This window comes from Desmodus rotundus, chromosome 8 (genome assembly GCF_022682495.2).
Source record: "Desmodus rotundus isolate HL8 chromosome 8, HLdesRot8A.1, whole genome shotgun sequence".
Lineage (NCBI taxonomy): Eukaryota > Metazoa > Chordata > Mammalia > Chiroptera > Phyllostomidae > Desmodus > Desmodus rotundus.
The window spans coordinates 85,789,322-85,802,440 of NC_071394.1; the positions used below are offsets into that span (position 1 = coordinate 85,789,322).

The following is a 13,119-nucleotide window of genomic DNA, read 5'->3' on the forward strand; positions in this document are numbered from 1 at the left end:
CATTTAACTCACTTTTATGATATATTCTTACTACTCCCCTCCTCATGTAAAATAAATAGTGAAATAAAATAAAATAGAGAGGCATGCACAAACACACAGGGGAGAGAGGGAGAGGGAAAGAGAAAGAGAGAGAATGAGTAGTGCAGGTGATTCCATTCAATGTTTTATTGCTTGGGAGTGAAGGGAATAAGGATTCTGTAGTCCTCTTAGTTGGTCTCACTTGCTATGTCTCTGCTAGTGAGTGTAGTACATTGTTGAGTGTGAATCTAATGTTGAAAGACATACTATGTATTTTTCATACACACACTATGCCAAGTCCATAGATACACGTCCACTTTTTAAAATCTGGTGTTCAACTTAACAAATAGTATGTTTCAATGCTGGATGAAAAAGTAGCTGTGCTGGACTTACTGATAGTAAATAGTGCACTGATATTTATGAGTTGCGAGGATTTGGCCTAATATGTTGACTTTAGAACCTTTGTAACACATGATTTCTGGCAGATCAGAAGTCAGCAAATTTATTCTGCAAAGGGCCAGATGGTAAATATTTTAGGCTTTGTGAGACATAGTTGTTTTTTTTGGGGGGTGGGGTGGGTTTGCAAGTAGTCGACTGTGCTATCATTGTAGCAAGAAAGCAGCAAGACAATTCATAACTGAATGGACACTGACATTTTTATGTGCCATGAAATATTATTTTAATTTTTTAACCTTTTGAGAGTATTAAAATAATTCTTCATTTGCAGCCCATATGAAAACTGGCAGAACAAGTTGTGTATACATAAAAACATCAAGTTGTACACCTTAAATATACACAGTTTTTATTTGTTAATTATACCTCATAAAACTGAAAAATGTAAAAACTGGTAGCGAGCTGGATTTATCCCATGGAATGTAGTTTGCCAACTCATACATGTAGATTGTTAAGTTTATAGTTGATAGCTGTAAATGTAAAATTATATCACACACCAATTTAACAGACTCTTCCCACATCACTCAAAAGAATGTAGGAGAAATGAAAATATGCATGACAGTCATAACTTCTCATTTGTAACTAGCATTTTTGGATTAGAAGAGTTGTGATTTATTGAATTTTAATAGTTCTCCATTACAGAACATTTTATGACAATTTTCATAAACCTTTTGACATTTTAACATTTTTGACATATAATATAGATTAATGTTTAGGTCTTACAATTACGACATCTGGTGTGTAAGTGATGAACTGAACGAATATGTCTCTTTTAGGTTCTTGCTGCTACTTCTTTAACAGGTTTATTGGAAAAACTACAGAACTGCAATGAACTTTTGGAGAAAATTATGAAAGGGCTTAATGCATATCTTGAAAAAAAACGACTTTTCTTCCCTCGGTATGATGGATAATCAATTGTTCTCTAATTGAAAGCATTTTCTCATGTATGATGAATTATAACTAAAGTACTTATATTTTCATTTTTTTTCTCTAGTTTCTTCTTCTTATCTAATGATGAAATGTTAGAGATTTTGTCAGAGACCAAAGATCCACTTAGAGTTCAGCCTCACTTAAAGAAATGCTTTGAGGGCATTGCTAAATTGGAGTTCCTTCCCAATTTGGACATTAAGGCCATGTATAGCTCTGAAGGTGAGCGCGTGGAGCTCATTGCACTTATTTCCACATCTGCAGCACGAGGCGCTGTGGAAAAGTGGCTCATTCAAGTGGAAGATCTAATGCTCCGGAGTATTCATGATGTGATCGCTGCAGCCAGACTGGTGAGTTTCCTAGGATTGAATATATACCTTCTATTCTATAAATGCCTTCTTTTAGGGGGTTTTGAATGGGTACCAGTAAATTAACACTTAAAATTCTTACTATTTATAACCATTTATTATTTTGTTACTCTTTGTTTCTAATATTAGTATTAAGATAATAATACTAGTAAGAATTAATAATACGTGATTAAGTGCTACAAAAGAAGAATAATAAGGTGTATTATGGGGGGCGGTACTAGTAATAGGCAATCAGAGGAAGTGAAATTGAAACTGTGATGCAAAGGATAAGTAGGAATTAACCAAGTAGAGATCAAATAAAAGAGCATCTTGGTTTCTTTCCCACGTGAAGGCCCTGTGGTCAGAAATAACCTCAAATATGGGTGTTAAGTGTGTGGTCTTGTTCCCTTACTGCTGTTTACACTTCATTACTTAAAAACTTCAAATGAGTTAGGTGAACATTAAAGGAGGATGAATATTTGAGAGAAATATAACACCTACGCACTACATGTTCCTCATTTACACTAATCCAGTTAACCTAATCTTGAATGATAAATTTCAGCATATTTGTTTTGGGAAACCACAAAGGAATAGTTGTGCAGTTTTAAAAAATCATTTTAAAAGCCACTGCAGCCTTATATCCCGTTACTCACTTTATGTGAGTGAGGTATCCTTTCTCCTTTACCAAAAGCCCTGTGAAGCTCATTTTCTTGCAGTGGCTGTCCTGTTCAGCTTCAGTGTTCCTGTAAATAAATCTTGACTTTTTCATTCTCTTTTCTACTTATGACTCTAAACAAGCTAAAACACATAGGAAAGAATCAACATTTTCCATGAAAGTGTTTCCTTAATAAGGATAGAAATTTATCTTCTATGTACCTAGCAATGGTTCATTCATTCTTTGAATCTCATCCCTCTTTGAAGCTTGTTAGTGTGTCATTTGCATTTATTTTTAAATATTGCTAATCAAGAGCATTTTAATAATAATATATTTATATCCTTAAGTTTATAGCTAAATCATATTGAAGATGGTGTTATTATATTAAAGATAGTGTCATTGTATTAAATTTATAGTTTCTATTAGCATCAACTCCAAATGCTGTTCTGCAGTTGTTTTTTTCCTGTTCATAATCTGGACCTCCTATTATCATTTACTTTTGAAGCAAGCTATTTTTTAATTCCCACAATTCCTTTAAATACATAAAGATGTTAGAAAGACATGAAAGTATACTTTGAGCTCAAATGCACAGATTGTTCAATTATAATCGAACAAATACATGATTATTCAAATTATATACTCTGGTCATACAATTTTTTAGAATTGCTATGGATTAATAATACAAGGGTTCTAACTACTAGTCCAGTTTTCTACTCAATTGTATAGTCAGTCTCCTTTTCAATTAAATCTTGGCATCAATATACATATTTTTTTAAAAGATTTTTAAAATTTATTTTTGGAGAGAGGGGAAGAGAGGGAGAGAAACATCAATGTGTGGTTGCCTCTCGCGCACCTCCTACCGGGGACCTGGCCCACAACCCAGGCACATGCCCAGTCTGGGAATGGAACCGGCGACCCTTTGTTTACAAGCCAGCACTAAATCCACTGAGCCACACCAGCCAGGACAATATACATATTTTATTAGATGGATTTATTTTTTTTTACAGTTTAATAAAGCTCTTACATTTTATTATAATAGAAGTATTAAATATTTTATCTAGAAAACTTGACAACTCCCCACAGCAAAGGAATATAAAAACATATAAATGTAAAAATATAATCATAATTTATAAACAAATTTTCAGGTATTTTAAATAGCCATATAAAATTTTTCTTGACTATATGATATTCTAGGCTATGATATACCAAATATTCCCACTTCTCTATTGTTAGGCATTTAGCTTTCTTTCCCGTAGTGATGTTTTAAAGTTAGAAATGCTTTTTAATTATTCAGGCTTATCCAGAATCTGCAAGAAGAGACTGGGTTCGAGAGTGGCCTGGCCAAGTTGTTCTTTGTGTTTCTCAAATGTTCTGGACTTCTGAGACACAGGAAGTTATAAGTGGTGGGACAAAGGTAAAGCATTATTTGATTTTAAATAATATTTTTTTCTAGATGCTATGTTTCTTAGTTAGCTTATTTGTTCTTTGCCAAGTCAGTCTTCCCCCCAATTTCTGCATATAGCCTTACAATTTTATAATTACTTGAAAATTTGTTATATTTTATACTAAGCTTAGACAAAATCACTCTATTCTATAATTAGTTTCTATATTGGGATATATTGTGAAGTCAGAATTGTTTTGTATAAGAGTAAGTATATAAAATATATATTTTAGGTACTACGTAATATTAATTTAACTGCTTTTTAATTTTGTAGGGATTAAAGAAGTACTATAAGGAACTTCAGAATCAACTAAATGATATTGTAGGGCTGGTAAGAGGAAAACTTTCGAAGCAGACCAGGACTACTCTGGGGGCTTTGGTTACTATTGATGTCCATGCTAGAGATGTGGTCATGGACATGATCGATATGGGTATGTGATGTTTTTCTTCAATTTTAAAGGTAAAATAACAATAGCTTCTAGAAGCAAAGACTTAGACTACATATTTTTTCTCTTTCAACATAATTTATTTTATATGATCTTTTCTACAAATTGAAAAACATGAATTATTTTAATATTTTCTATTATATAAGATGGTAAAATACATATTATTTAAATTATTTACATTTCAGGATTACATGCTTTGTTTTATTTTATTCTTTTTAGGTGTCTCGCATGATACAGATTTCCAATGGCTTGCTCAGCTTCGATATTATTGGGAATATGAGAATGCCCGAGTTCGTATCATTAATTGCAATGTAAAATATGCTTATGAATATCTTGGCAACTCACCTCGACTTGTCATTACTCCTCTAACTGACAGGTGCTACAGAACATTGGTAAGCATTTAAATTATTTTAATTCACACATTAAAAATTACTTTTTGGTATGGTATCATATTTTCTTGTCTAAATTTAATGTGGCTATCCTCTTTTTATTCTCTGATCAGTGATAATTTAATACAGCTATTCTTTTCTAATTCCAAATGGCCTTTATGTGAAATTATAGTAATGAATATTTAATTCTGGGTGCTTTTGTAGAATATAAGTATGTTCGAACTCTAATGTTTGAAAAGCATCAATCGCTCCTATTGGGGATAATTAGAAAAAGGAAGATATTGGAGCTTTAAAAAGAAAACAAGAGCTTCAGAAATGGTAACAGTTATTTGCAGTGGAGTTCAGGGGGAGATGACAGGAAGATGAGGAAAGTACATTTGGGCCTTTGAACTCCATGTTCGTTCTGTTGAATAGGAGGGAGAGAGCTGAAATGTGGGGGCTGGTGCTGAGGTCTGTGTTTGTTGAGAAGCTATGGAAGACAGAGCTATAACTATTTAAAAAAAGAAGAACATTGGGATTAGAGTCGCCAGATAAAATACAGGGCTCCTGCATAAATTTGAATTTCAAATAAACAATGAATAAATTTTTAGGATAAATATATCCCAAATATTACACGAGAAATATTTATTCATTGTTTATCAGAAGTTCAAATTTAACTGGGCATCCTAGATTTAAAATTGTTAAATCTGGTAACCTACCTGGAAATTGAGAAGGAGCATCAAGAAACACCAATCCACTTGTCCTGAGTAAGTAAAATTAAAGTGTCTTTGAGTTCTCTAGAAGCAGAGATGAAATGGGGATTCTTGGGCAAATGATTAACTAGGAAATGCTCTCAGTAAAAACCAAAGCAGGGGGAAAAGCTAAGGAAAGATATGATTTCATCAAATATGTATCCTTAGCCTGATCTCAAGGGAGCTTTGGAGCGTGAATAGCATCACAAAGTTACCCACTTTAAGGCAAAGGGATGTGGCTTTTACACCCTTTATAGTCATTGGCTATGGGTCACCTGGGGTTAGGGGTGTAAGTAAGCTTTCAGGTATTTGCCAGCGAGGAACCTTCTATTAGTTGAGAACAGTTTTCAGGAGAAAAGAACAGTTGGGGGCTACTTATAGCTGATACTCACAGCAATTGGGGGATGGATGCAAAGGCCAGTAAAGGGAATCTGGGTAGGGTACTAATGCATCTACACTACAATGTTTCACCAAACCCTCTCATTTCTCAGGAAGCTACCTGAGGGCAGGGACCATGTCTACCTTGTTTTTTTCTCTAGTGGTGTACAAGTACATAATTACTCTTTAAATGTCTGTTGAATAAGTGAATCTCAAGCTTCTGTGTCCTATCTGGGACCTCAGTGAAATCAAAAGCTATGAATACTTTCAAGGTTGAAGGTAACAACTTCAAGTTGTAAAATCAGAAGCTCATTAAACACTTGTATACAACACAAGATTTAAAAACCAAAGAAGTCTTCTAGTACAGTCACAATAAAAGAACACATTTGTAAGCATTTTCTTGAAATTATAAAGGGAAAGGTTTCTAGGAATCAAATTAATGAATATTAACAGTGGAGCATTTACCATAAATTTAAGATGGATAAAATATCTATTGATATTGCCTTTATTTAGATGTCTGTTGTTTTGTTTCAGTAAAGGTAAAAATTTGATTTTCATCAGTGTATTTTTATTTATTTTAAAAATAGACTTTTTAAAGAGCAGTTTTAGGTTCTCAGCAAAATTAAGCAGAAAGTACAAGAGTCCCCATATGCCCCCTGCCCCACCATGTGTACAACCCTGTGTTCTTTCACCTTACTTTTCCTAAAAGGTGTTAAGTTTCACAAACTCTCATGGCAATTTTTGTGAAGCAAACTCCATACTTAGAGAGTTAACTGTAATTTATATTCTCCTAAGAATGTTCAGCGGCTGTTCTAGTCATTGTGCAGACCCAGAAAGTATTCAGATACTGCTATGTGCTTATTGAACTTAAAGACTTATTGAGAGGGAAAAATGTATATAATTAACTGTAATGCAAGGTAGAAAGCAATACTACTGGTAAGAGAAGTATAGAACAGAGTTATGGGAATGGAGAAAATGGAAAACATAGCAAGACTATGAGGATCAATAGCCTAGGTGACTCATAGATAAAAATAATATAATAGGTCATTTGTTTCTCTTCCAACTGATAGGCACCCATTCATAACACTCACTTTCAGGTGTTTACTCTCTTTGAGGCTATTCAAGAGATTGTCATTATTGAACTCTAATCATCTCCCCAACCACTTCTAATTAAAACTTTCTCACCAAATTTTAACACCTCAAGGCTAGATTCTCTTTGTTTTTTAAGGCAAATGGAGTACATATAAAGTGTTAAAAGATAAGGAGATTTTGTTATATTTTCACTTTTTAAAAACTTTTAAACTGCTTATTCTTTGTGCAGCTAGAAAATTGTGTGCTAGAAATTAACTGAGCAATAGAATTGTATTACTTACTCTCTAAAGTTACAGCTAAACCTAAATCAATCTGTTTTGCAAGTGATTGTCTAAATTGTATTTTTCAGTTACACATGGATTTCTTTTTACATAAATTTTTCTTTTCAGATAGGTGCCTTCTATTTAAACCTTGGAGGTGCTCCAGAAGGGCCAGCAGGCACAGGAAAAACGGAAACCACTAAGGACTTGGCTAAAGCTCTTGCTGTACAGTGTGTGGTGTTCAACTGTTCAGATGGACTAGATTATCTAGCAATGGGAAAGGTAAAGTTACATTTTAAATGTTACAAACTTACAACTAGGTCTGACTGGATAAACTGAAGCAAACTCATATTTAAACATTATTTAAATGTGGTTTAAGTATTACTTGAACCTTGGTTTTAGGTGTAAAGACATTGTTTATATCCTTGAGACTTTTAATAAGCTTAACTTTCAATTTTGACTTAAAAGATTAAATATTTGTTTTAACAAGCAATGCATTTTCCTAAGAAAAAATCTCCCTTTTTATTTTACTTAGTTTTTTAAAGGGTTGGCTTCTTCTGGTGCTTGGGCTTGCTTTGATGAATTTAATCGAATTGAGTTGGAAGTGTTGTCGGTGGTGGCTCAACAGATCCTTTGCATTCAGAGAGCCATTCAACAGAAGCTGGAAGTATTTATTTTTGAAGGGACAGAACTTAAACTCAATCCAAACTGTTTTGTAGCTATCACCATGAACCCTGGCTATGCAGGACGTTCTGAATTGCCAGACAATCTTAAGGTAATATTTTTATGAGTGTAAATTTGTTCATCAAAAGTAACAGCATAATTCACTCAAAATGGTATATTTTCTCACATGTATTAGTAATTTCCGTTTTCCATTGTCTGTATGTTAAACTTTCAAAAACTTTTTCAGATATCTAAAAAATATTAAAGTACATAAAACTATTAACACGCTACTGAAAAATTACAGAGTTAATGAAAAGACGCTGCATTGGGGGAATACACTTGAATATCAACACTATCTTTGGGTGCTTATGCTCAGCTTTAAAAATGGTTTACTTTATGTATTAATATATTTCATTTATTATATACTTCAGGTTCTTTTTAGAACAGTAGCTATGATGGTTCCAAACTATGCCCTCATAGCAGAAATCTCCCTCTACTCCTATGGATTTTTGAATGCAAAGCCTCTGTCTGTGAAGATAGTAATGACCTACAGGCTTTGCTCAGAGCAGCTCTCATCACAGTTTCATTATGACTATGGAATGCGAGCAGTAAAAGCAGTTTTAGTGGCTGCTGGAAACCTTAAACTAAAATTTCCAAATGAAAATGAAGATATACTTGTAAGTATTAAATACATACATTGTGAAAGAAAGCCTGAGTAGCAACTGAGTGGCAAGATAATTTTCTTTGGTGAAATTGATCAGGAACTATAAATAGGCAAAAAAGGGAGTTCTTGCTTTGAACCTTTTTATATGGTGTTGAAATGATAGTTTAGAGGTTATGTTATTCATTTTACTTTATATGAAAGTAAAGACCTTTTGGCCTGATAAGCAGTGGTGGCTTTTCCATATGGAGATTCCATGGAACACTGTAAAAGAAACTTTGATTTTGGGCATGGGGAGGAGAGGGCAAATACTGGCAATTAACTTAATATTACACTTTTTGGATGATTTTAGCTTCTTCGATCAATTAAAGATGTAAATGAACCAAAGTTTTTATCACATGATATACCCTTATTTAATGGAATAACTAGTGACTTATTTCCTGGTATTAAACTTCCTGAAGCTGACTATCATGTAAGTAAACCTCTGAGAATGACCTATTCTGCAAATAAGTATCTGATGACTCAAGAGTTTATAAAGTTTTATTAAATGAGTGAAATTATTCTGTTTGGAGGATGAACCATTATCTTGGTCACTTTGATATGAAAATAAGTAAATTTTAGTACTTTCTGTTATATGATACCAAGATTATAAGGTTCAGGTCAAAGATAATGCTTGTTGTAACAATATGTATTTTATTTTCTATCTTGTGATTTATAATGACTACTACTATGTATACCATAATACTGTTGTATACTTCAGCCACTAAAAAAGATGGTAAACTGAAAGTGATAAAACATTTTATAGTTAACATAAGGATTTGTTTCTTGAATTTAAATAATGTGCTGGCTTTTTTTAAAGGAAAAAACCATATGTATTTCCAATTCCATTTAAATTATAGACATTATATGAGACATTATACATATATACACACACATATGTATATGAGTAAGTGCCTGTTGTTTATAGCTGTTATATAAAATCAAAATGTAATTGAAAATTAATTACAAGCAAAACAATCTCAATTTAATGAGATGAATGATATGTGGCTAAAACTAAATTGTGACATTATGGCACTTTCTATGGTAAAATGTACAGTGAAGATTCTTTTGAGGTCAGCATGCATATACTATCTTATGCCATATGATGATTCAGTTCCTTCACCTCTTCTCTTTACTGATATTACTGTAAAATACTTTTTGTTTGTTTAAGCTTTTATATCATTAAGTGGTCACTTGGCTTAAAGGCATTATTTACTTGTTTGCCTCCTTTTTTAATATATATTTTATTGATTATGCTATTACAGTTGTCTCATTTTCCCCCTTTATTCCCCTCCACCCTGCATACCCCTTCCCACCTGCATTCCCCCCTTTAGTTCACGTCCATGGGTCATGAACATATAAGAACATATAAAGAACATATGAGTTCTTTAGTGTCTTCATTTCCTGTACTATTCTTAACCTCCCCCTGTCTATTTTCTACCTACCATTTATGCTATTTATTCTCTGTACCTTTTCCCCCTCACTCCCCTTCCCATTTCCTCACTGATAACCCTCCATGTGATCTCCATTTCTGTGATTCTGTTCTGGTTCTAGTTGTTTGCTTAGTTTTTATTTATTTATTTATTTTTTAGGTTCGGTTGTTAATAGCTGTGAGTTTGTTGTCATTTCACTGTTAATATTTTTTATCTTCTTTTTCTTAGATAAGTCCCTTTAACATTTCATATAATAAGGGCTTGGTGATGATAAACTCCTTTAACTTGACCTTATCTAAGAAGCACTTTATCTGCCCTTCCATTCTAAATGATAGCTTTGTTGGATAGAGCAATCTTGGATATAGGTCCCTGCTTGGTCCATGACTTGGAATACTTCTTTCCAGCACCTTGTTGCCTATAAAGTTTCTTTTGAGAATTCAGCTAAGAGTCTTATGGGAACTCCTTTGTAGGTAACTGTGTCCTTTTCTCTTGCTGCTTCTAAGATTCTCTCCTTCTGCTTAATCTTGGGTAATGTAATTATGATGTGCCTTGGTGTGTGCTTCCTTGGGTCCAGCTTCTTTGGGACTCTCTGAGCTTCCTGGACTTCCTGGAAGTCTATTTCCTTTGCCAGATTAGGGAAGTTCTCCTTCATTATTTGTTCAAATAACTTTTCAATTTCTTGGCCTTCCTCTTCTCCTTTTGGCACCCCTATAATTTGGATGTTGGAACATTTAAAGTTGTCCTGGAGGTTCCTAAGAAGCCTCTCCTCATTTTTTTGAATTCTTGTTTCTTCATTCTGTCCTGATAGAATGTGTCTTTCTTCCTTCTGCTCCAAACCATTGATTTGAGTCCCAGTTTCCTTCCCTTCACCATTGGTTCTCTGTTCATTTTCCTGTATTTCATTTTTCATAACCTTTATCTTTTTCCTCTAATGTGTGACCATATTAAACCAATTCTGTGAACATCCTGATTACCAGTGCTTTGAACTATGCATCTGATAGGTTGGCTATGTCTTTGTCACTTAGTTGTATTTATTCTTTCACTTGGGCAATTTTGTTTTTCTCTTGGTGCACCTGTTACATAGTGAGGCATGGAGCCTTATGTATTCACCAGGGCAGGGCAACCCACGTCATTGCATTGTGAGACTGTATGTAGGGGAGGGGTCCAAGAGGTAACAGTGCCACTTGCTCAGCTCTCTGCTGGTTTTCAGTCACTCCCCCACTACCCACAATCAAATTGGGCCCTTCTGGTACTGATTCCTGGTTGGGTGGATTTGTGTACATTCTAGGACCCTGTGGGTCTCTCCAGTGAACTCTCTTACGAGGCTGAGAGTTTCTCCTGCCACCTCAACCCCCGCAGGTATTTTCAGTTGGAGGCTTTGAGGCTTCATTTCCCCATGCTGGAACCCTGAGTTGTGCAGTCTGTCTCACTCTCCAGTTGTTCCTCCCACTTATCCACATGCAAATGTGGGACCGCCCTGTCTGCCAGCTGCTACCTTGCCTGGTCCACCAGCCACTGCCTTGCCACGAGTCCTCTCCATCCGGCTGCCCTTCTCTGCCCCTCTTACCGGTCTGGATGAATGTTTCTTTTTTAACTCCTTGGTTGTTGGACTTCCATACAATTAGATTTTCTGTCAGTCTCGCTGTTTTTTGTTTTTAAATTTGTTGTTGTCCTTCTTTTACTTGTGCAAAGAGGCACAGTGTGTCTACCTATGCCTCCATCTTGGCTGGAAGTCTGTTTGCTTCCTTTTTCAAAAAATCTTTAATTGTTATTCAATTACAGTTGTCTCCATTTTTTTCCTACTACTCTCCCCTGCCCTACCCACACCCCACCTCCCACCTCCCATATTCAATCCTCCCCCACCCCCTTGTCTTTGTCCATGGGTCCTTTATACATGTTCCTTGACTTGACCCTTCACCTTCTTTCCCCCATTATCCCCCTAGCCCTCTCCTCTGGTTATTGTCACTGTGTTCTTTATTTCCAAGTCTCTGGTTCTATTTTTCTTACTTATTTGTTTTGTTGAGTAGGTTCCACTTATAGGTGAGATCATATAATATTTGTCTTTCACTGCCTAACTTATTTTACTCTGCATAATACTCTCCAAACTCAAAAACCAATATATATCCTATGACAGTATCAGATTCAGGTGATTCTAGAGTATTTTTTACAACCAACAATCAATTCTTTGATTCTGTGGACACCACCTGGTTGTTCAACAATTCATTTCTGACGCTACCTGGAATTAGTGTCAGACTCTACAGATTAGGGCTCAGTACAAAACTACCCCTCACTTTTGACAACTGTCTCAAGTTCTAGGCCACCTGTACTTCAGGGGTTTCCATGACCCCTCCCCCGCAAGTGTGATCATTTGTTAGAATAGCTCACAAAACTCAAGAACAGAGTTTACTTGTGTTTACTGGTGTATTACAAAGGATACAAGTTGTATCAGGCAAGGTATGGGGGAGTGGCAACAGTGGAGCTTCCACTCCCTAAGAGTGTGTCACCCTCCCTGCAACTTGATGTGTTCACCAAACCAGATGCTCCCTGGATCTCATTGTTCAGTTTTTATAGGGTTCAGTCATCTTTCCCCTTTCCTCCCCCAAAGGTTGGTAAGTGGAGCTGAAAGTTCCAGCCCTCTAATCAATGGGTCTTTCTGGTCACTAGCTGCATCTTGAGGCTATCTAGGGTCCTTTCCTAAGTAATCTCATAGCATAAACTCAGGTGTGATGGAAAAGCATTCATTACAAGTAACAAAAGACACTCCTATCACTCAAGAAATTCCAAGAGTTGTAGGAGTTCTATGTCACTTTTTAGGGGGTGAGGGGTTTGTAAAAGACCGTATATATTTTTGTTATACCACAGGTGTGTATCAAGATGATTCAGGATATGTTAATATGATATATTTTTTAATCAAAATACAATTCTCTTGGAGAGCTCTTGTAGTCTCACAGTAGGAGACTACAATGGAGCAATAGATCCATGGGTCCATAGATTCCAGTTTGAAAAATACTACTAGGACTTTGATGGTAAAACTGGGTGTTTGGAAGTGTTTCATTACCTAGGACCTACAGATTTCTGATATGCTTTTGGTTACAAACAAATGGACAGATTAATTTTCAAGACAGTTGTATTACCATTCCTGTTGATATAGTATGTAAATACAAGACACTAAATTGAATAAATATT

General features: G+C 35.0%; 1 protein-coding gene across 4 annotated transcripts in view; it reads left to right on the forward strand.

The window, feature by feature from the left end:
• DNAH12 (dynein axonemal heavy chain 12) overlaps positions 1 to 13,119 on the forward strand; it is a 219,239-nt gene that overhangs the window by 61,939 nt on the left and 144,181 nt on the right. For all 4 annotated transcript variants that reach the window (XM_045192339.2, XM_053929996.1, XM_053929995.1 and 1 more), the window contains 9 exons: positions 1,248 to 1,369; positions 1,466 to 1,748; positions 3,695 to 3,814; positions 4,116 to 4,272; positions 4,507 to 4,679; positions 7,267 to 7,419; positions 7,673 to 7,912; positions 8,232 to 8,477; positions 8,814 to 8,933. In XM_045192339.2, the coding sequence (XP_045048274.1) occupies positions 1,248 to 1,369; positions 1,466 to 1,748; positions 3,695 to 3,814; positions 4,116 to 4,272; positions 4,507 to 4,679; positions 7,267 to 7,419; positions 7,673 to 7,912; positions 8,232 to 8,477; positions 8,814 to 8,933 (1,614 nt within the window). The remainder of the gene's footprint in view (positions 1 to 1,247; positions 1,370 to 1,465; positions 1,749 to 3,694; positions 3,815 to 4,115; positions 4,273 to 4,506; positions 4,680 to 7,266; positions 7,420 to 7,672; positions 7,913 to 8,231; positions 8,478 to 8,813; positions 8,934 to 13,119) is intronic.